This window comes from Mobula birostris, unplaced genomic scaffold, assembly GCF_030028105.1.
Source record: "Mobula birostris isolate sMobBir1 unplaced genomic scaffold, sMobBir1.hap1 scaffold_287, whole genome shotgun sequence".
NCBI lineage: Eukaryota > Metazoa > Chordata > Chondrichthyes > Myliobatiformes > Myliobatidae > Mobula > Mobula birostris.
This window is the reverse complement of record NW_027275927.1, coordinates 251,124-275,588: the sequence shown is the minus strand read 5'-3', so window position 1 is coordinate 275,588 and position 24,465 is coordinate 251,124. Positions and strand designations below refer to the sequence as shown.

The following is a 24,465-nucleotide window of genomic DNA, read 5'->3' as shown; positions in this document are numbered from 1 at the left end:
TAACTTTATGACTCTTGGAGATCGGTTCATCTTCTACTCATTTAAATATTCACAGTAACAGAAATTTTGACCGGGGTGCCCAAACTTTTGCATGCCACTGTAACTTTCCCAATTGACACCATCAATGATTCAACAGCAGAGAGAACATGGTACAATGTATTCAGAATTTCTATTTGGCACAGCCCTCTCATTCCAATAATTTACAGATTGTGTGTGCATTGTTTTTACCCATACTGATTCAGTTCTAGTTTTGAATAGTGGTGGTCAATTCAACTTCTCAAAGATTTTTTTTCCCCCTTGGCAGACCTCAGCTCAATGCTAAAGACAAGGCTGGGGGAATAAGCTTCACTTAGGAGTGGTCAGTGGTTGATCAGTTCAGCCCCTGTGGTCCTCACCCTCACAATAGCAAATATTTAGTAATCTCAAATTACCTCACACAGCATCATGAAATGGCAATAAATACTAACACAGATACTAATATGCTGGCTGCATCATTGATATAGCAATGGTTCATAAGACCACAAGACAAAGGAGCTGAATTAGGCCATTTAGCCCATCGAGTCTTCTCCGTCATTTCATCAAGTTACAACCAGCTGGGACTTGAGTTGAAATGTTCCATGTTGCACATAGAAAAATGTTTAGTCACAAATACCAAGATAAATTCACACAGCAAATGACTTCACCATCAGCCAACACATACTCACAAAATAGTGAAATTACCTGTCAATCAGTAATTGTTCACTTCAAACTTATTTACGAACTAAGTTAGAGTTCCATCAGCTTTGGTCCAAGATTTGACCCACTGCGTCAGTATAGAAGCATTGGATCAAAGAGCCGTTTCCATGTGTGTGACTGTAAATGAGGGAGCTCATAAAACTAGCAAAACAATAACATGATAAATAAAAATGTCCACTTGGCTACAAAGACTCCTTGCATGAAACAGGTGCAGTCACTCAAAACTTCCAAACTACAACCAAATTCAGCTGCTTCCATTCTATAATACATACTGCAATACCACAAGCAGACACTACAGACCACAAGGAAAGGAAAGTATCTTTCATCACAGCACAACTACCTTCATCACAGGTAGACCTGCAGTATAAAGCGGGTTGACTGCAGTTCTACATTGTGCAGTGCATTCAGATGCTTTAAAACCATTCATCTGGTACACACCAAACGCAGAACAGAGGAAATCCACACCAGAGGCGATCCTTATTAAATTTATTAAGACAGACAGCTCTAAACTGCTCAAAGCAGCTGGTTGCTCATCAAATATAAAGCAGAAGTACCAAATCCGCTTAAAGTTGAAAAATTATTAACAAAGCACCTACATTTTACCATATATTACCACGAAATTCAGTTCTGATGAGAGGTCATTTACCCACACAATGTTCTTTGGCCTGTTTAATATTTCCAACATTCCTTTATAAAGTCCTGCTTGGGAGGCTAGCTGTGAACGTTAAGTTGCTTGGCATTCAGGATGAAATATTCAATTGGATCCAACATTGGCTTAGTGGAAGAAGCTATAGAATGGTAGCCTCTCTGACTGGATGCCTGTGCCTCGTGGTGTGCTGCAGATAATGGTGTTGGGTCTGTTGTTGTTTTATCGTCCATATTAATGATTTAGATAATCAGCTGGTGGCGCAGTGACATCAGCGCCAGACTCCGGAGTGAAGGTTCCCAAGTTCAAACCCAGTCGGGCCGCTCCCGGGCACGCTTTCCATCCGTGCCGGGTTGAATGCCGAGCTCGCAACTTGGCCTCATTTAAAAAAAAGAGACTGCGCTGTGAGAAGGACGTGGGGGGCCACTTACAGAATCTTTCCTCCAAGACAATCACTTGAAAAAAGTGGTCGCTGAGGCTCTGGCAGAGTATGGCACACAAAAAAAAATCAGCTGGTAAAGTGGATCGGCAAATTTGAGGATGGCAACAAGATCGGGGGCATAGTGGACAGCAGGGAAAGCTATCACAGCTTGCAGTGTGATCTTATCCAGCTATGGAAGTGGGCTGAAAAATGGTAGATGGAATTTAATGCAGGCAAATGTAAGGCGTTGTATTCTAGGAGGACAAACTAGGGCAAGACTTACAGACAGTGAATGGGGAGGGCTCTGTGGTGTGCCATCGAACAAATGGATCTGGTAATACAGAGAATTCTTTGAATTTGCCATCACAGGTAGATAAGGCCATACAGACTGACCTTCATAAATCAGGACATTGAGTTCAGGAGTTGTGATGTTCTGGTGAAGTTGTACATGGCGCTGGTGAGGCTGAATCTGGAATATTGTATGCGGTTCTAGTCATTTACTTAAAACTGATTGAGTGCAGAAAAGAATTACAAGGGTGTTGCCAAGAAGTAAAGACCCGAGTTATTGGAAAAGGTTAAATAGGTTTAGACTATGTTCACTGGAGCACAGGCAAATGAGGGAAGATCTTATAGAAGTACACAAAATTATGAGGGTATAGATAGAGTGAATGTATTTAGGCCTTTTTTTGCCTTAGGATGGGTGAAACTGCAACTAAAGCTCATAGTTTTAAGATAAAAGATGAAATATTTAAGGGCATTCTAAGGGAAAACTTCTTCACTCAGTGTGATGCGAATGTGGAACAAGCTGCCAGCAGAAGTGGTAGATGCAGGTTTCATTGTAACGTTTAAGAGAAGTTTGAATAAGTACATGGATGAGAGGGGTTTGGAGGGATTATGGTCTGGTGCAGGTAGATGGGACCAAAGAACAGGTCAGCATAGACTAGATGGGCTGAAGAGCCTGTTTCTGTAACTCGGTAGAGTGTTTCGCTTTACTTTTCACTAGTCATTTGCCAATACATTACTGACATGTGGAAACACCTGAAAATAAAAATAAAGCAGATGTTGGAAATCTGAACCAAAAACAGAAAATGCTAAAGTACTCAGCAGATCTGACTGCATCTACAGGGAGAGAAAATAGCTTCAGGCTGAAGACTCTTCATCAGAACTGAAAAGCAGACAAAAGAAGTTGAAAAGGGAGAGAGGAGGGCTGTATGTCTGATAAAGATAAAACCAAGGTGACATGGGGATAATCTGTAAACGAGGTTATCTGGTCAACTAGTGAATGAGAACATAGACAAAAGACAAAAGAATGTGGCAGCTGCAAACATCCCTGCATCTTTACAAGCTCCTTTTATCTCAATTTCAATCCTGATGAAAGGTCTCCAGGCAGAAGTTTTACCTCTATCTTCCAAAAGGTGAGGCCTAACCAGCATGATGAGTATTTTCTGCAACTTCTGCTTTTTTACATGAAAACATAACTACATTTTTTCAAACTAATATGCGTAATTTTAAAATTTAATTATTCAAGCTGAAAACATGGTCTCTAATCATTGGCATGGCAACAGGTGAACTTTTGGCAAGTGTTAAATTTGCAGTGAGTCAGCACTGGGATCTATTTATACTCATCACAGAATGTTCCTTTTCCTGCAGCTAGATTGCTATAATTGTCAAAAACTCAGAACGCTGCATAATAACTGGCTAAAGGGAGTCATTAGTGAGATGTTTCTAAAAGGGTTCTACAATGTTATTCCTTCTCTTCTTGAGCACTGACTAAAATATCTGAAGATGCATTCTAAACAAATCAAGCTGACCATTTGGAGCAGACAAGGGTGAAACATTTTACTAAAGCACAATGAATAAAACATGGTGTACAATGAGTATATTTTATTCATTAGAGCAGCAACTTGCTTTTCCACAATAGGCAACAACATTACTCTGGGTTTGAAGCTTATCCAAAGCAAACCTGATATAGACAGCAAGTTTCCATCAAGGACATAAGTGAACCCCAGGCACTTGCAAAATGTTCACCATTACACAAGGAAAATAATGGAACATTAAACATGCCAGACAGAGAGAGGGTGAAGAATGGAATGGAATGGTGTACTGCTGATCAGAGAGAATTACAACAGCATTAGGAATATCACAGTGGGATCGTCCAATGAGGTTATGTGGATAAAATTTGGGAATAGGGAAGGATGTTTATTCCACAGGACTCCCAATAGAAAGAAGAACAAGAGACATTTAAGCAGATCACAGAGTTGCGGTAGTGGGGGGATATTAATATTCTTAATGTTGTCTGTGTATGGAGCTTAGATGGGGAATTCATAAAATAGATTCAAGAGGGTTCTCAGAAGGAGCAAGATATTCACCAGGATGTTGCCAGGAATGAAGGATTCTAGTTAAAAGCAGAGCAGGCTTTATTCTCACTGGAACACAGGAAAATGAGGGATGACCTTACGAAGGATTATAAAATTATGAGGACATAAATAATCCTAACAATATACAGAAAGTGTTGGATGAACTCAGTTGGTCAGGCAGCATCTATGGAACTGAATAAAAAGTCAACTTTTCAGGCTGAGACCCTTCTTCAGAACTGGCAAAGAACGGGGAAGATGCCAGGATAAAATTGGGGGGAGGGAAAGGAGGATTGGCTAGACGATGATAGGTGAAGCCAGGACGGTGGGAAAGGTAAAGGGCTGGCAAAGAGGGAGTCTGATAGGAGAGGACAGTGGACCTTGGGGGAAAGGGAAGGAAGGCCACCAGGGGAAGAGGATAGACAGGTGAGGAGAAGAGGTACGAGGCCAGAGTGAGGAATGGAAGAGGACAGAAGGGGGGAGGGTGGAAGGAAAAATATGTTCATGCCATCAGGTTGGAGGCTACCCAGATGGTATATGAGGTGTTGCTCCCCCACCCTGAGAGTAGACTCATCGTGGCAAAAAGGGAGGCTATGAACTGACATGTTGGAACGGAAATGGGGATAGGAATTAAAATGGTTGGCCAATGGGAAATTCTACTTTTGGCAGATGGAGTGGAGGTGAGGTGCTCGAAAAAGCTACGTCAGGTTTCACCAATGTAGAGGAGGCCGCATCAGGAGCACTGGGTACAATAGCCAACTCAACAGATTCACAGGTGAAGTGTTGCCTCACCTGGAAAGACTGTTTGGAGCCCTGAATGGAGGTAAGGGAGGAAGTTTAGCATTGCCCAAAGGCAGGGAAGTCCAAAATGAGAGGGCATAGGTTTGAGTTGAAAGGGGAGAAATTTGAAGGAGATCTGAGAAGAATTCCTTTAAAACCAGACGATGGTGGATATCTGCCAGAGGTGGTGGAGGCAGATATTTACATTTAAAAGATGTTTGGACAGGTACTTGGATTAGAAAGACGAGGAACAATATGAGCTTAATATGGGCAAACTGGATTAGTGTAGACAGGCATCACTATCAGTATGATCCAGGTGGACTGAAAGGACCCATTTTGGTGCTGTACAATTCTATGATTCTAGACGCTGCTCTTCAAGCCAAACAGGAAATATCCCTTACTCAATTGGTTGAAAAAAAATCATAGAAGTGAGTTTGTCAAACAGCCGCTAAGTCAGAAAGGCTACATCAAACTATTGTGTGTACTCCACCATGGAGTTCCAAGCCTGCTGTGAAAGGAGGAGGGTGGGACATGGGGACTAGCAACTTAATATTATAAAAAACCCAGAGCTACAGGAATGTCAACAGAAGCTCCAAAGACCTAATCCCTGGGAGAGGAAGGATCCTCGAAGATGGGCTACACCAGGGGACAACTTGAAAAACTGGCTCAGTACAGAAGACCCTGCCAAGCTGCTGTCAGCCATCTAAGCCCCAGTAGGGGTGGTGGGCTTAGGTAATTAAACTATGGCCTGTGGCTGTGTATTTTAATCAAACAATCTTCAATTCAGTATAATTTTACTTATAAAATTGAACACTCTAAACTCAATGTTCTCTTCTTTACAAGATATTAGCAATAAATTGTGGACAACAGGCCATTGACATTGCAAGTGAACACAACAAATAGAAAGAAGTGGAACATGACTGTCCAAACTGCACTCTCAATTTATTTTGCAAATTAACATTTTGCCCCACTTTTCTGCCCAACATTCATTTCCAATCTTTGATTCCCCTACCTACTCACTTTCTAGGCAACAGTCGAAATTATTATATGGCTGAATTTTCCTTGGTTACATGTTAGACCTGACAATCCAGCAGGAAAAGCTCTAATGGAAGGACTTCAACCTGAAACATTAATTCTGTTTCTCTTTCTACAAGCTCACAGTGAGCAATTACTGTATTTTCTATGTTTCTTTAAAAAACATTTTAGAGCAATACAGCACAGATATAAGCCCTTCGGCCCAAATGAATCCATGCCAACTACTTTATCCACTTAGCTAGTTCTAATTTCCTGCATTCAGCTGATATTTCTCCAGGCCCCTGGCCTCCATGTACCAAACCAGTGCTCCTTAAATGATGCAACTGTGCATGCCTCAACCACTTGCTCTGGCAGCTTATTTATATATTTACAATCCTCTTCTAGAAAATGTTGCCTCTCGGGTCTCTTTTAAAATCTTTCCCCACTTACCCTAAACCTCTGTCCCAAGTTTTGAACTCCCCTACCCTGGGGAAAAGATTGATACTGTCCACATTATCTATGCATCTCTATGCATCTCCTAACCTTAAACACGTCTCCAAGGTTGCCCCTCATTCTCCTACTCTCCAAGGTACAAGGGCCTAAGCATGGTCAACTTCTCTCTATAACTCAGGCCCACTAGTCCCAGCAACATGCTCCCAAATCTTTTCTGCATCCTTTCCAGTTTAAACTTGCCACTCCCACAACAGTGACCAAAACCGGACACAGTACTCCAAGTGGAGCCTCACCAATGACTTAAACAACTGCAACATAATGTCCAAACTCCTATACTCAAATGCTCTGACCACCGAAGGCTAGGGTAACTAAATGCTTTTTTCACCACCTTTTCTACCCATGATGCTGTCTTCAAGAAATATGCACTTTTACTCATCAGGAATACTTTAATATTCAGAATGTGGACATCACTGTCAGTGACAGCATTTTTTTGTCCATTCTTAATTGCCTAGAGGTGAGGAGGCAATTGAGAGTCAATTACATTATACAAACTTCAGACCCATAGTCCAGATCAATGTTTGGTGAATTTCCTTCCGTGAAAGATTTTAGTTATATTCTATTGAACAGTTCTGAATATAAAACAACATAAGAACAGACAATATGAACATCATACTCACTGTAAAAACTGCCTGACATCTGGACCCATAGTTCTCCGACACACATTTTTGTCCAACACCTTCATGACTGTTATCTTGTACAGAGATAACTAAATCTGAATTAAGTCCTTTTATACTTTCGTAACATGGGTTGGTGGAGGATGACACAGGCTGAATTAATAACCCACATTTCAGCACAGTGCTGCAAGTGCCTGATGGAGTTCCTTACTGTCAAATAGCTATTTCACAGCTCAACGTTTCATAATAACTCAGGTCAGATTACTAAACTGGCAGCCACACCAATAAACTTCATTACATCATTGATTAAAAACAAGTCCCAGGAAAAGCAAGGCAAAATTAGACTCTAGTGTCAGAGCATGACACACCACCAAAACACATGAAAGATTGTTGCTGCAAATACTGATTTTAAAAAACAAGTCCAAAGCCTATCAAAAGAAGAGAATCCTGCATTTAATGTGTATGAGGTTAATGCATTCAGAACCATTTTCATAGGTTTTTAGAATGTTTTACACAGCCACCAAAACATCAGTAGAGAAGTACAGAACCTGTCAGGAAGTAATTTCTATATTTTTAGAACATAGAATAGTACAGCAGAGTACAGGCCCTTCGGCCCACAATGTTGTGCCGATCCTTAAACCCTGCCTCCTATAATAACCCCCCCACCTTAAATTCCTCCATATACCTGTCTAGTAGTCTCTTAAATTTCACTAGTGTATCTGCCTCCACCACTGACTCAGGCAGTGCATTCCACACACCAACCACTCTCTGAGTAAAAAACCTTCCTCTAATATCCCGCTTGAACTTCCCACCCCTTACCTTAAAGCCATGACCTCTTGTACTGAGCAGTGGTGCCCTGGGGAAGAAGCACTGGCTATCCACTCTATCTATTCCTCTTATTATCATGAACACCTCTATCATGTCTCCTCTCATCCTCCTTCTCTCCAAAGGGTAAAAAGCCCTTGATCCCTTAATCTCTGATCATAATGCATACTCTCTAAACCAGGCAGCATCCTGGTAAATCTCCTCTGTACCCTTTCCAATGCTTCCGCATCCTTTCTATAGTGAGGCGACCAGAACTGGACACAATACTCCAACTGTGGCCTGACCAGAGTTTTATAGAGCTGCATCATTACATCGCGACTCTTAAACTCTATCCTTCGACTTATGAAAGCTAACAACCCATAAGCTTTCTTAACTACTCTATCTACCTGTGAGGCAACTTTCAGGGATCTATGGACATGTACTCCCAGATCCCTCTGCTCCTCCACACTACCAAGTATCCTGCCATTTACTTTGTACTCTGCCTTGGAGTTTGTCCTTCCAAAGTGTACAACCTCACAATTCTCCGATTTGAACTCCATCTGCCACTTCTCAGCCCACTTCTGCATCCTACCAATGTCTCTCTGCAATCTTCAACAATCCTCTACACTACCCACAACATCACCAACCTTTGTGTCGTCTGCAAACTTGCCAACCAACCTTCTACCCCCACATCCAGGTTCTTAATAAAAATCACGAAAAGCAGAGGTCCCAGAACCGATCCTTGTGGGAAACCGCTAGACACAACCCTCCAATCCAAATGTACTAACTCCACCACGACCCTTTGCTTTCTGCAGGCAAGCCAATTCTGAATCCACCTGGCCAAACTTCCCTGGATCCCATGCCTTCTGACTTTCTGAATAAGCCTACTGTGTGGAACCTTGTCAAATGCCTTACTAAAATCCATGTAGATCACATCCACTGCACTACCCTCATCTATATGCCTGGTCACCTCCTCAAAGAACTCTATCAGGCTTGTTAGACACGAAATGCCCTTCACAAAGCCATGCTGACTGTCCCTGATCAGACCATGATTCTCTAAATGCCTATACATCCTATCTCTAAGAATTATTTCCAACGGCTTTCCCACCACAGACGTAAGGCTCACTGGTCTATAATTACCCGGACTATCCCTACTACCTTTTTTGATCAAGGGGACAACATTCGCCTCCCTCCAATCCTCCAGTATCATTCCCGTGGACAACGAGGACATAAAGATCCTAGCCAGAGGCTCAGCAATCTCTTCCCTCGCCTTGTGGAGCAGCCTGGCGAATATTCCGTCAGGTCCCGGGGACTTATCAGTCCTAATATATTTTAACAACTCCAACACCTCCTCTCCCTTAATATCAACATGCTCCAGAACATCAACCTCACTCATATTGTCCTCTCCGTCATCAAGTTCCCTCTCATTGGCGAATACCGAAGAGAAGTATTCATTGAGGACCTCGCTCACTTCCACAGCCTCCAGGCACATCTTCCCACCTTCATCTCTAATTGGTCCTACCTCCACTCCTGTCATCCTTTTGTTCTTCACATAATTGAAGAATGCCTTGGGGTTTTCCTTTACCCTACTCGCCAAGGCCTTCTCATGCCCCCTTCTTGCTCTTCTCAGCCCCTTCTTAAGCTCCTTTCTTACTTCCCTATATTCCTCAATAGACTCATCTGATCCTTGCTTCCTAAACCCCATGTATGCTGCCTTCTTCCACCTAACTAGATACTTCACCTCACTTGTCACCCATGGTTCCTTTATTCCTTATCTTCCTCACCGGGACAAATTTATCCCTAACATCCTGCAAGAGATCCCTAAACATTGACGACATGTCTATAGTACATTTCCCTGCAAAAACATCATCCCACTTCACACCTGCAAGTTCTAGCCTTATAGCCCCATAATTTGCCCTTCCCCAATTAAAAATTTTCCTGTCCTCTCTGATTCTATCCTTTTCCATGATAATGTCAAAGACCAGGAAGTGGGGGTCACTGTTCCCCAGATGCTCACCCACTGAGAGATCTGTGATCTGACCTGGTTCGTTACCTAATACTAGATCTAGTATGGCATTCCCCCTAGTCAGCCTGTCACATATTGTGACAGGAATCTGTCCTGGACACACTTAACAAACTCTGCCCCGTCTAAACCATTGCAACTAATCAGGTGCCAATCAATATTCCGGATGTTAAAGTCACCCATGATAACAACCCTGTTATTTTTGCACCTTTCCAAAAACTGCCTCCTAATCTGCTCCTCGGTATCTCTGCTGCTACCAGGGGGCCTTTAGAATACCCCCAATAGAGTAATTGCTCCCTTTCTGTTCCTGACTTCTATCTATACTGACTTAAAAGAGGATCCTGCTACATTACACACCCTTTCTGTAGCTGTAATAGCATCCCTGATACCCCTCCTCCCTTTTCCCCCCTCTCTATCCCTTTTAAAGCACTGAAATCCAGGAATATTGAGAAACCATTCCTGCCCTGGTGCCAGCAAAGTCTCTGTAATGGCCACTACGTCATAATTCCATGTATGTATCCAAGCTCTCAGTTCATCACCTTTGTTCCTGATGCTTCTTACATTGAAGTACACACACTTTAGTCCTTCTACCTTACTACCTTTACACCCTTTATTCTGCTTCTCTTTCCTCAAAGCCTCTTTATATGTTAGATCTGGCTTTACTCCATGCATTATACTTGCAGTTCTCACATGACCTTTATCCTCCTCCACCTCACTATCTGCTCTAACACTCTGGTTCCCCTTCCCCTGCAAATCTAGTTTGAACCCCCCCGGAGCAGCACCAGCAAACCTTCCCACAAGGATGTTAGTCCCCCTCCAGTTCAGGTGCAACCCATCCCGTCGGAACAGGTCCCAGCCTCCCTGGAACAAGGCCCAATTGTCCAGAAACAGGAAGCTCTCCCTCCAGCACCAACTCCTTAGCCACGTATTTAGCTGCATTATCTTCCTATTTCTAGCTTCACTAGCACGTTGCACAGGTAGCAATCCTGAGATTGCAACCCTGGAGGTCCTGTCCTTCAACTTTGCACCTAACTCCCTATACTCTCCTTGCAGGACCTCCTCCTTCTTCCTATACATGTCATTGGTCCCTACATGGACCATGACATCTGGCTGCTCACCCTCCTTCCTGAGAATACTGAGAACTCGATCCAAGATATCGCGGACTCTGGCACCAGGGAGGCAACAGAACATCCGGGATTCTCGATCTCTCCCACAGAACCTCCAAACTGTCCCCCTAACTATCGAAACCCCTATTACTACTGCTCTCCTCTTTTTTCTCCTTCCAAAAGGGATATTTTCCAAAAATATCCCTTTAAGCTAGCTTTCCACTAGAGCTCATAGTAAGATCGGTAGGGCTCTGCTGAAGCCATTATTCCTAATTCCAGATCATGGGCTATGACCCAAAATGTCAACTATTCCCTTGCCTGCAGATGCTTCCTGGCCTGGTGAACTCCTCCAGATTTTTGTGTGTATTCCTCATATTTGTGCTGGGTAGTTCCCAACCCAATGGTATGAACATAGAATTTTCCAGTTTCAGCAAACCCTCATCTCCAATGGCTCTCTCCCAGCCTAGGATCCACCATCTGATTCTTTTTTTGTTCCCTTTCCCAAACAATCACCCCACAATCCATCTTCATTCCCTTCCTAGATCCATTCATCTAATATCCACATATTTCACTCACTGGATCCCCTCCTTCATCTGGCTCCATCTGTCCTTCATCTCTCCTCTAATGGTTCCCATTATCACCTTTCTTATTAGAGTCCATCACTGATAACCTGTGTTTCACTTATCACCCTCAGTGTCTCCACCTTCAGCCTCCCTTACCCCCACATAGCTCGGTCTGCCCTTGTCTGATTCCACCTGTCATCCTCCTGCCTTTGTATCACAACTCCACACCTCCTCCCACCTCCGCCTGGCTTCAGCAGCCCATCCTTCACCTCTCCTCAATCCATCTATCACCTACTGGCTGTCTTACTGCTCCCTCTCTCCTCTTTATACTGGCTATCTCTCCTCTCCACTTGACAAACAGGAATGATGTGGAAACTTTGGAGGGTACAGAACAGGTTTACCAGGATATTGCCTGGATTAGAGAGTATCAGCTATAAAGAGTAGTTGGACATGTTCGGTTTGTTTTTTTTCTGCAGCCTTGGAAGCTGACGGGAGACCCGATTCGTTTATAAAATTAGGAGGCACAGGTAGGATAGATAATCAAAATCTTATTTCCAGGGTAGAAATGTCAATACATGCATAAGGTGAGAAGCAGAAGTTTTAAGGGGGATGTGCAAGGCAAGTTCTTCTTTTTAAACACAGAGAGGTAGGTAGGTGTCTGGAACTGGTTGGCAGGGGCAGTGGTGGAAGCAGATACAACAGAGGTATTTTAAGAGGTTCTTGGTGAGACACATGAATATGCTTAACATGGAGGGGTGTGGATCATGTACAGACAAGAGATTTCACTTAATTTGGCATCATATTCACCACAGACATCATGGGCTGAATGGCCTATTCCTGTGTTGAACTGAGCTATGATCTAATTCCTTAACCAGCTGCCTCCCCACACCCACAGACGCTGCCAACCCACTGAGTTCTTCCAGAAGTTTGTTCTTTTCCCCCTGTCTATTACATGTTTTCTGCCAAACACACAGCCATGCCCTTTCTTGCATTGATGGCATTACCTCATTTGAAGCTCCTGCCTTGGCTCTTTATTTGACTGGTATTACATTATACTCAATGTCCATTTTGTTATAACTGCCACCTGTTTAATAATTGATTACTGCTTTGAGGAATTATATGCAGAATTAAAAGGGCTAAAACCTAAATGACATTTGCAGCTTGGCTAGTAATGTTGCACAATAACTAATCTGCTACCCGTGAGACAGATGCAGGGGACAAAGGAGTGCTTGTTCATGGGAAAGCTGCTTTGTGTAACCACTAATCAAGGATGCCTGGCAACAATAAGGTACGTATGTGACAACCAATGTTTAACGAGAAGCCCCAGACAGTGCTTGGGGCTCACTTGGTTATAGATATCCAGGCTCTATGAGTGGGACTGTGTAGTATCAACTGAGCAATGCAAGCTTGCTAATAAACAGTATGTAATTTTAAGTAAATTGCGTTTGACAATTATTCCCTGGGTCTGAACCTAAAGTCCTCTGGTAGAGAGGCAGATCAGCAGTCTCAGTCACTGGCCCTAAAGTTAGCACCAGCAACTTTATCTAATTTTCCTCTCCTTCATGTGTAGAAGTCCAGTACTTGCTTGAGTGCAGGTCAAAGTGTACCAGCTATGCCGATTGCATCGTCTCTGATCTGGGCCAACAATTACATGCTGGGCGGTACCTAATTAATTAACATGTTTATTTCAGCTTTTTTCTTAAAGACGTGCTGTGTGTCTCCCGGCTACCGTTGCATTCTCCGTGAATCGGTATCTGTCTGCGGCCTGGGGGTTGGGGTGGTGGGTCACTGGGGTGTCATCTCATTGTTGATTAGAGCAGGCAGCTCATCTTCTCCTATGACTGCCCGCCTTGATGTCGAAGGTCGAGGTTCGTCGTCTGCTGTGGCTGATGTGGAAGGCTTGCTTGACTGCTGAGCCTCGTGAATTTTTTTATCACACAGTTCTTTGTAAGCACTCAAACCATCCTGCAAATATTCCCTAAACCTACGTACCCTTTCAAAATTAAAGTCGTACTTTATCATGCAGTGAAAATCTCACCCAGTTGCTTCACGTTCAGTTCCTGGACGACTTCGCTTTTGGTCCGTTCGCTACTGCATTCGGTTTCGATTGTTATCCTTTCCTCTTCCAATTGCATCAGCTCTTCATCTATCAGTTCTTGGTCATGGGATGCCAAAACCTCTTCAACATCATCTTCGTCAACTTCCACAAGCCAGACTCACTTTGTCCTTGCTTCGTTCACCACGATCGAAACGCTTAATTATGTCTAGTTTTACATTAAGTGCAACACCCTTTCGAGCTTTTTCAGGCTTTTCCAATACTATAGAACTCATCTTGCAAACGGCTGCTCACAGGCACGTGTTTAAGCAATGCCGGCGAGAATGCCGTTCCGAATCTGGGGGAGAGTGGCTGCTCAGGGCGCACGGCGCGCTGCCTTTTATTGCGTGCCGATTTTTTCAAGCGCTGATTTTTTTATCGCGCGCTGCTTTTTTTTGTAACAGTGAAAACACCTTCTGAAAACGAAAACAGGGTACTAATGTAGGTCTTTCATAACAGTGAGGTTTCGTAAAGCGAACGTTTGAAAAGTGGGGGACACCTGTATAGTTAAAGTGAAAATTGATAGTTTCCTGATTGGTCAGGGCATGAAAGATTATGGCAAGAGGGCTGGTGTATAGAGTTGAGTGGGATCCAGGATCAGCCATGATGGAATGGTGGAGCAGACTCGATGGGCTGAATGGCCTAATTCTGCTCCTATGTTTTATGGACATGCCAACTAAAGCTCCACGTTCTATATAGTTTTTTTTCTTTGACAAATAATTGCAGGTATGTGCACTGTAAATGTTTTGGTACTCCAAAATGCGTCTTATGATGTTTCTATTAATGTAGATTTTCAGCATTTTAATCATTCTAAACCAAATAAACTCAAGTGAACACACACTTATGCAGTTGGGAAGCTTTCCCTTCATTCACCATGACAACAGCGGAACCTCAATAAGGAAAATAAATCAGTTGGTGAGTTTGGCAGATGGCAACAGACAGAATTTAATCCATATGATGAAGTAATATATTTTTGAGAAAGCAAGTACAATGAGGACATCTACAGTAAATGGCAAGGACTTCAGGAGTGTTGATGTATACTGATTTAGGATCCAATTCTACAGCTCTCTAAAGAAGGTGACAGGTGGATGCAACAGTGAAGGTAGCTTTTAATGTGTTTGCCTTCATAGGTCAAGGCATTGAGTATGAGAGAAGGAATATCATGGTGCATCTGAACAGAACATCGATCTTGGAGAACTATGTACAGTTTTAGTCGCTGCACTACAGGAAGGATGTAGCAGCAATTGATGCCAAAGGACACATTTCTGCACTATGACAGAGCACAAGGCCACAAGACATAGGAGCATCAAGTTTGCTTCGCCATTCCATCATGGTTGATATATTATCCCTCACAGCCCCATTTTTCTGCCTTCTCCCTGCAACCTTTGACTAATCAAGAACTCATCAACTTCCGCTTTAAATATCCTCAGTGACCTGGCCTCCACAGCTGTCAATGGCAATGAATTCCACAGATTCACTACCCTCTGGCTAAGAAATTCTTCCTCATCTTTGTTCTAAATGGACATCTCTCTGTTCTGAGGCTGTGCTCTCTGGTCCTGGATTCCCTCAATTTCGGAAACATCTATTCTATCAAGGTTTTACAATATTCAATAGATTTCAGTGAGATACCCCTCCACCATTCTTCTAAACTCTAGCAAGTGTAGGCCCAGAGTTATCAAACATTCCTTGTACATTTACTCTTTCATTCCCAGAATCATTCTTGTGAGCCTTCTCTGGAGACTCTCTAATGCCAGCACATCTTTTCTTGGATAAAGGGCCATCAATTCCATCATCCAAATTGTTGACAAAAAACATGAAAAGAAGTGGCTCCAATTGCAACCCTTGTGGAACACTACTTGTCACCAGTAGCCAACCAGAACAGGCCTCCTGCCAGTCAACCAATTATTTCAGTCCTGACGAAGGGTCTCGGCCTGAAACGTCAACTGTACCTCTTCCTAGAGATGCTGCCTGGCCTGCTGCGTTCACCAGCAACTTTGATGTGCGTTGCTTGAACTTCCAGCATCTGCAGAATATGTTAATACCTTTCCTTGTTAAGCAGCCTCATGTGCAACACCTTGTCAAGGGCCTTCTGAAAATCCAAGTAAACAATATCCACTGACTCTGCTGTCTATCCTGTTACTTCCTCAAAGAATCCATGCTGACTTTGGCCCATTTTATTACGTGCCTCCAAGTACCTCTAAATCTCATCCTGAATCTTTTTTTTAAAAAGTACTTATTGCCTGGTGTTCAATCACCAAAACCAAAACTGTTTTCAGGGTTGGGGCCTGAATAAGGCATTACATAATTTCTAACTGGTATGCTATATTGAATTACTTCCTTCAATTCTTTACTTTGCCTTATCCATTATTAAAACCAATATTGACACTTTTTTCTTTCTGTCAATATGATAAATAATTCTGAGATATACACATCACTAAATCCAAGCTGCTTTCCTGTAGGTTACAAAGTAATGTTCTAGAAAATGAGTACTACATTATTACAGGGACTTGAACACTAAAGAGGTCAGAGCTATTAAAATCCCTCAGTCCCCCAATGTGACTACTTATAAAGCCCAATATCACGGTATCTGACTGTCCAGATGATGCTTGTCATTTCCACTTGCAGGGACCACCATTCTTGTGCTCATGCTGAAGTAGTTCTATTGGGCACCTTCCCTTGAAACTTAACTGGTTTTATTTCCAGTGCTCTCTATATGTTTTACCAAGCTTACTGAAACATTATTGCGTAACTGCTTTTAAAAATATTACTCATAAGTATTTTAGAATAGTAATAAAATAAAGAGACTGCAGATGCTGATATCTGGAGCAAAAATAAGACAGACTACTGGAGGAACGCAGCGGGACAAGGTGAAGAGGTGGTGAATATTTCATGTCTAGACTGTCATCATGCCTGAGAGGGTAAAGGGGAGATATCCAGTATAAAGAGCTGAGAGGGAGTGATAAGGCAAGAGCTGGCAAGTGACAGGTGGATCCAGATGAGGAGGGGTTGGTAGGCAAGGTAGATCTAGGTGGGAAGGGGGGGGGGGAGACAGCAGTAGAGACTGAGAGGTGATAGTGGAGGCAAGGGACTATATAATAATATAGTGACAAGTGGAAGTAGGTAAAGAAAAAATGTTGGACATAAGGGAACAGTGGGTGGAGGAAAGGGGACAGGGAAACAATTAGGTAGTATGTGTGATAGGCAAGTAGACCTAGGTGGGGGAGGACAGAAACAGGGATCAGGAAGGGTGTTGGAAAGAAGGAAGATTGTAAGAGGATCTGGGTAGATCAGGAGGAGAGAGAAACAAACAGGGGTGTGGATTGCCAGAAAATGGAGAATTCAAAGTTCAGGTTTTAGACTATGAGGTGCTGCTCACCTACTTTATGTCTGGCCTCACTCTACCACTGGAGGTGGAGAAGAGCACACTGGACAGCATAGGAATGGGGAGGAAATCTGAAATACCTTGCAACTAGAAGCTCAAGACTAGAAAATCTTCCAATTCTGCACTAAAGTTTCGAACATGCTAGAATATTGGGGAATGCAAAGTACAACCTTTCCAGGTTAAAAAAGTTATACATCACTCCCATCCACTCCACTCGTCAAATAGACACCTTTCAATGAATCAGCATTTGCTTTCACTGGGAAAACACATGAATCATTACCGTCTCTGTATCTCCAAATCCTCCTGACATGGACCATTCTGCACTTGCGGAAACAGCTGAGAGTTCTGACGTGACAATGTCGGACCTGAAAATCAAGTTCAAGAAAAATTATTTGAGAAAGCTACCTTCTTGCAAAATATAGTTCCAGAATACCACGTATAGTGGTTAATAAGACCACTTTTTCCTCTTGTGAGTCAGTACACAGTTAAAGTTACCCACTCTCCCTCCAAACAAATGAAAAACACATCTACTTGGTCTTTGTACTTAATGTCTAAGCCCACATTCTATGTTCATTCATTTTTTAATTTTTAAAATAAATTTTAAAGCAACCACAAGCTCTAAACTAAAAACATTCTTGTTGGTATCCAGGATACAAAATCATGGGGGATGGGGGTAGGGAGGCACTTATGAGATAAGACAGTGAGTCTTTTTTCCCCAGCAGAGCTGTTATCATTGGAGGGCAAAGATCGAGAGAAATCGTCGGAAAGAACTTTTCATGAAGTATGGTTGAAGTCTGAAACAAACCTCCTGAGACGGTTGGGAGACAGGTACTCTTACAACACCCAAATAGTTGATTCAGTACTTGAAGCATCTTAGCAGAGAAGGCTCAGGACCAAGCACTGGCAAATGGGATTAGTGTAGAGAGGCAATTGACAGCAGGCATGGATACACTAGCCCTTCAATGCTGAATGATTGGCACTCTGGGCAGTCATGCCCAACAACTGTAGTTGCACAATCTACTGACTCACTTGGTCTCAAGCTCCCTACCAACTTGATCTGATCCACTATTGTGTGCAAGTCTCACTCACAAAGGCCCCATTTCTTCAAAACTGCACATCATCTAATAATAGTCAATTGTTGGGAAAATTTGTTGGTCTACAGAAGTTTCATGTGTCAGATATCAGAATTTTCTGTGTAATGTAATTGCATTGAATACATTAATCACACATAACATTCAATGATCATGCCACTATGAAAAGTCATCACAGAGAACCTTTTCTAAATCATAACTAAATAACTGATCTCCACTCTCCATGATCACAGGATCATCAAAAATTTAATAATGCAAAAGAACCATTTGGCCTTTCCTTCATGTGTCACCTTCCAATCCTAGATCCATGTTGAAATGCATAGTACACAGAAATACTTCTTCATCAGCGTTTCTACCTTCACTCTCTCTCAGCAGACCCCCTACCACTTACCAGGTTAAACCTCAGCTTTCCTCTTACCCTTGCACCAATTTAAAATCTATTACTCACTGGTTCTTAACTGAAAGATATCAGGTCTTTCCTTCTTGCTGCATTTACCATTTGCCTTAGGGAAAGTTGTCATCAGAGTCCTCAACAGTCTCTGCACAGTGACATAACAGCTGCACTCCAAATCAGTGTGGGTTCCATTCACAAACAAGCAAAAATCTGCAGATGCTGAAGGTTGCCCTTCAACCTTCTACTCTTCAGGGAAAAAAAATGTCCGAACCTATCTAGCCTTTCCTTATAACTTGAGCGCTCCAGTCCCAATAACATCCTCATGAATTCTTCCTGAACTTTCCAGTTTAGTGACATCCATCCTATAGCTGGGCAACTAGAACTACACACAAAATTCCAAGTGTGGCCTCGCCAATACCTTGTGTACTATGCAGCAGAAAACATGAGTTCTTACTTAAATAGTTCCTGGGGAAGAGGAGGAGCATTTAGATTCCTGCATAAGCCAAATGGACTCCCCAATCAAGGGCCACAAGCCAGCAATCTATTGTTTGTGTTTCCAGTGTTTCATCAACTATCGACAGAGTTCTTGGTATGACAGATTGTAAAGCTTGGCAGCTTTTCTAGAAAGGAAGGGCAGACTGTCACTCTGCCCTCGCGGTCTTGTTAGTCAGACAGTACAGGTGCAGAGGGCAGATTTTCATCCCACTCATATTATGAAAAAAAAAGCACCAAGAAAACCCAAAACCAGAATTGAAGAGGAATACCACACTGCTGGAGTACTGATGGTTTAATGACTGGGGGAGGGGTGGGAAAAATCTGTGTAACTACACATTTCCCCCTGCTCTGAACTTACAGTGCTGCTGATAACATTACAAGCAAAAGAAAATATATCTGCTAGCTGTTCCTGTGGTAAAAGCTAACAAAGCACTGCTAAACTGCAAAGGATCATGTACATTATCAATAGGAGCAATCCATCTCTTTTCAAAAGTAACTAATTCTTATATACAGCAGAAAAGCTGAAATAGATGCTCTTTTCTTATAATCTTGCAAGTAACAGAAACAATTCAGTGGTGTGTCTTACCAAATAATTATTGATTTTCCTGAAAGGCAACCTCCACATTACAGCCATTTGCCCTTACAGATTTCCTAAATATTACCTCAAAATTTGAGATATGGAACAAAATCTACTCTAGCAAATTTTATATAGTGAAGAAATTAAATAAATCAACACAAAATTTATCTTTTACTGATGACGCAGCTTCACATTATTACAATCACAATATGGCCCATTTTTTACAACTGCAGCACCCCCATATAACACAGGGTTGCCTATACTGCAACTTAAACTAATAATTAACAGGAAAAAGCACTGTAATTGATTGCATGGGAATGTGATATGGTGACTATATGGTAATTATTAAACCAGAATTTTAAGTTTACATTTGAAATTCTTGTGTAGAATGTGTAACTGTATGATAGGCATTATAATGGCTCTAATTACCTTGGTTTTACAGCATTTGTAAATACTGTGCCTTTTAACAAGTTGTGTGCCTACAGTGTCTGGGAGAAAAGAAATATATCTTCAGTAACAGAAGACATGGATGCTAAACATTCAACACTATGGAAGTGCAGGGCAATAACTGCCAGTTGGTGCTGATTGTCATTTGATATGCTATCCATTCTTCTTCATTGCATCAATAACTTCTCTTCTGTGTCATTTGAAGTCACAGATCTCTCTATTGACGGGTACAGCTTACTGGCATCAACCAGATCTTGTATAGGGACTATCGAAGTAGTGGCCTTGTCTCATTTCATCCTGTTACCCCTTGATTAGTCAATTTGGTAGACGAATGAGAGGAGATAATATAGAAACACATAAAATTATGAAAGGGATAGATAGAGGCAAGAAAGTTGTTTCCACTGGTAGATGAGACTAGAACTAGGGGACATAGCATCAAGATTCAGGGGAGTAGATTTAGGACAGATGAGGAGGAACTGCTTTTCCCAGAGAGTGGTGAATCTGTGGAATTCTCTGCCCAATGAAGCAGTGGAGGCTACCTCAGTAAATATACTTAAGTCAAGGTTGGATAGATTTTTGCGTAGTACGGGAATTAGGGGTTATGGGGAAAAGGCAAACAGGTGGAGACAAGTCCACGGCCAGATCAGCCATGATCTTATTGAATGGCAGAGCAGGCTCTTTGGGACCAATGGCCTACTCCTGCTCCTATTTCTTATGTTCTTGTGTCCCTACCCAAGTTGAATCCCAAAAGATTCAGCCTGACTTCAGGTTTAATATATTTGGTAAAATCAAGTACTAAAAATTCTTCCCCTAATTCAAAGATAACCACCATAGAATGCCAGATGCACCAGAACATAAGTGATACAATGGTTAAATAAGTGGACCAGTGATCAAGATGACTTTGATAAATAACTGGATCACAGAGAGTCAAATGCTACATGGCAACCTTGATTTTTAAATTCACTTTATTAAATAATCTGGAATTTAAATAAATGCACTAACCTTTTGAATGGTGAATGCAAAATTACTAGATTGCTGTACAAATACACGTGGCTTACTAAAGTCAACCTGGACAACAAAATTTGCCACCCTTGCCACATAGCCCTAAATGTCACTCCAGCATCAGAGCAATGCCTTCTGAAAGAGCCCAGCAGGTCATCATTTGTAACCTGCTATATTTCTGCAGAAGTTCAAGGAAGGGAAGCACCAGCAAAGTCCCAAGGGAAATTAGAGATGGGCAATAAATACTGGCTTTACCAGGAACACTCATTACAAAAAATGAAAATGTAAGCTCCTTGGCGTCAGGGAATTGAACGGTCAACACTTTGAATTAAGACTTGCCTTTTATATTCGGACCAGCAGACATTTATAACTTACAATAATTATGGCAAATCATGAGGTTTCAAGGATTGTGACCAACCTTCCTACCGCTGTAACACAGTGGTTGCCTGTACTTACTCTTATTTGTTTTGACAAATTAGCAATTGTCAGCCCCTCAGCTTTAAAAGCCACATTCACACCAATAATGGAGGCTATTTGTTGAACCCAAGCAGCTAATGGTTACTGATAAAGAAATATTGCTGAGGGACAAGTGACTGATCTGCGATCACTTTCCTATTGGCCAAATACAGGGAAATTAGTTAACAAATGTGTGATATCACCGTGCCAATGGCCTCAGAAAAAATTTCATCATGTGAAAATTAAAATAAACATGAAAAGCTCCACAACTAACCTCTGCATCATAGGGAGGGGAAACAGCAGAGCCTCTGCTTCAGATGTATAACTATGAAACAAAAAATGCAGACAATTTTAAATGATCCTTCTCTGTAGTCATAGGCAGAGGAATCTAGTTAGTTGGGACACTTTGGGATTGGTACATTTTGGCTCAATTAAGCAGCTGCCCCAATTAGCCAAAGTTTCATGGAAATAGGCATTAAAGAAAAGACAAGCTATCCTTTAACTGAGTAACAAATTATATATTTAAACAAAATAATGAATAAATTAGAACACTACCAAAACTACTACAGGACTCTAAAACTGTGTATTTGTTTCTAATAGTTATCAATGAAGGAGTTCATCTGCCATGTTCTTTTAATTGACTGTAACAAGATAATGAGAGGCATCGATCGTGTGGATAGTCAGAGGCTTTTCCCCAGGGCTGAAATGGGTAGCACGAGAGGGCACAGTTTTAAGGTGCTTAGAAGTAGGTACAGAGGAGATGTCAGGGGTAAGTTTTTTATGCAGAGAGTGGTGAGTGCGTGGCATGGGCTCTCGGCGGCGGCGGAAACGATAGGGTCTTTTTAGAGACTCCTGGATGGCTACATGGAGCTTAGAGAAATAGAGGGCTATGGGTAAAGCCTAGGTAGTTCTAAGGTAGGGACATGTTCAGCACAGCTTTGTGGGCCAAAGGACCTGTATTGTGCTGTAGGTTTTCTATGTTTCTATGTAAATGAACAAATCAGCGCAGATAGTGGATTGCCTTTACACAGTGCTTTTGATGATGGCATTGCCCAAATCTTCATTTTGATTGCAGCATTCAAGATGATTGTCCATACCTTCAAATTCTTCATATTTCCCAACTTGATGAAGTATTGAAATCACTTCATTGTCACTCCTGGCCATTTCTGGCATCTCCAAACCTGAATACTTGAAACCCCACTGAGCAAAACAGTTCTGAATTGTCTCACTGTTTATTACTCATCAACTATCAGTGACAAAACTCACTCCTTTTTGAACACACACGCAAGTGACGCTATTTAAAAACTGTTCACGTTAAGCATGGTGCAGTGTTTAACAGCCACACAACATGCACGCGACTAACGCTAGTTAGAAAATGTTCGGCAAATGTCCTTGTCCCATTAAGCAGCACAATGTCCCAAATAAACGAAGGGAACTCATGGCTATTTCCTCAATTTGCTTTGTTCTTTAAGCACAGTCCTAAATATGCAGCTGCCCCAATTAACCAATGGTCCAATTAACTGGAATCTACTGTATTTGATTTACAGAAAATGCTGAAGATATTCAAACAACCTTTGGAGAAACACAGTGAAATGTTTCAGGGCTATACTATTTCACTGCTTTATGGAAATTATCGATCCTGGGTAAAGGATCAAAAAGCATCAAGTCACACAATCACTGCATGGCAACTTCTGACAACTTCACAAGGAATGAAATGTCCTCTCAAACACAATTAGAAAGAGAACAGCTAAGATCCATTGCACCAGAATGCAAAATCTCTGTTCCCTCTCCTACTGAGTGACCTCTATTTTTAACCCAAACAGTAGTTTCGTCCCTGTATCCCATCGCATGCTGATAGAGGATCTTTATTTCCTTATACAAAGTGGACACTGGTGATGAGGCTGGCATCTGAGTCCAATTAACACCGATGATGAATGATCATCAACCCAACTTCAACTCTTCAGAAATGTTCTCTGATCCATTAAATATTTTCAGCTTTGTTTTTATTTATTAATTATATTGGTGAGTATGGAGGCATATTTAACACCCGGACAAGGCACGGACAACCTTGCCATAGAGGGAGTACAAAGAAGGTTCACCAGATTGATTCCTGGGATGGCAGGACTTTCATATGAAGAAAGACTGGATGAACTGGGCTTGTACTCGTTGGAATTTAGAAGATTGAGGGGGGATCTGATTGAAACGTATAAGATCCTAAAGGGATTGGACAGGCTGGATGCAGGAAGATTGTTCCCGATGTTGGGGAAATCCAGAACGAGGGGCCACAGTTTGAGGATAGAGGGGAAGCCTTTTAGGACCGAGATTAGGAAAAACTTCTTCACACAGAGAGTGGTGAATCTGTGGAATTCTCTGCCACAGGAAACAGTTGAGGCCAGTTCATTGGCTATATTTAAGAGGGAGTTAGATATGGCCCTTGTGGCTACGGGGGTCAGGGGGTATGGAGGGAAGGCTGGGGCGGGGTTCTGAGTTGGATGATCAGCCATGATCATAATAAATGGCGGTGCAGGCTCGAAGGGCCGAATGGCCTACTCCTGCACCTATTTTCTATGTTCTATGTTTCTGTGTAACAGATTTCCTTTCTTCCATTACAGATTATCGGGCTGGAAATAGGTTTTTTTTAAAGTGACAACCTGGAAACTTCCTGGTCACAATCTACTCTCCATGGCAATAGGTCAGGACCATGGGTGCTTGCTCTATAATTTAACAACCATGCTTCTAAAACCGCTGCAGTTGCAAATATCAGAGTCACTACTGATCAATGCAAAAAATTGTCTGATTCCTTTTGGGTTCTGTCCACTTAGTCAGAGGGTGGTGAATCTATGGAATTTGTTGCCACGGGCAGCAGTGGAGGCCAAGTCATTGGGTGTATATAAGGCAGAGATTGATAGGTATCTGAGTAGCCAGGGCATCAAAGGTTAAGGCGGGGGAGTGG

General features: G+C 42.1%; 1 protein-coding gene across 4 annotated transcripts in view; it reads right to left on the bottom strand.

Moving 5' to 3' along the window:
• Nucleotides 1-24,465, bottom strand: part of enah (ENAH actin regulator) — a 301,284-nt gene that overhangs the window by 65,577 nt on the left and 211,242 nt on the right. For 3 of the 4 annotated variants that reach the window (XM_072250356.1, XM_072250357.1, XM_072250359.1), the window contains exon 4: nucleotides 17,331-17,415. In XM_072250356.1, the coding sequence (XP_072106457.1) occupies nucleotides 17,331-17,415 (85 nt within the window). Of the gene's footprint in view, nucleotides 1-7,080; nucleotides 7,261-17,330; nucleotides 17,416-24,465 lie in introns of those variants that run through there. The other variant, XM_072250358.1, reaches the window with a different exon arrangement.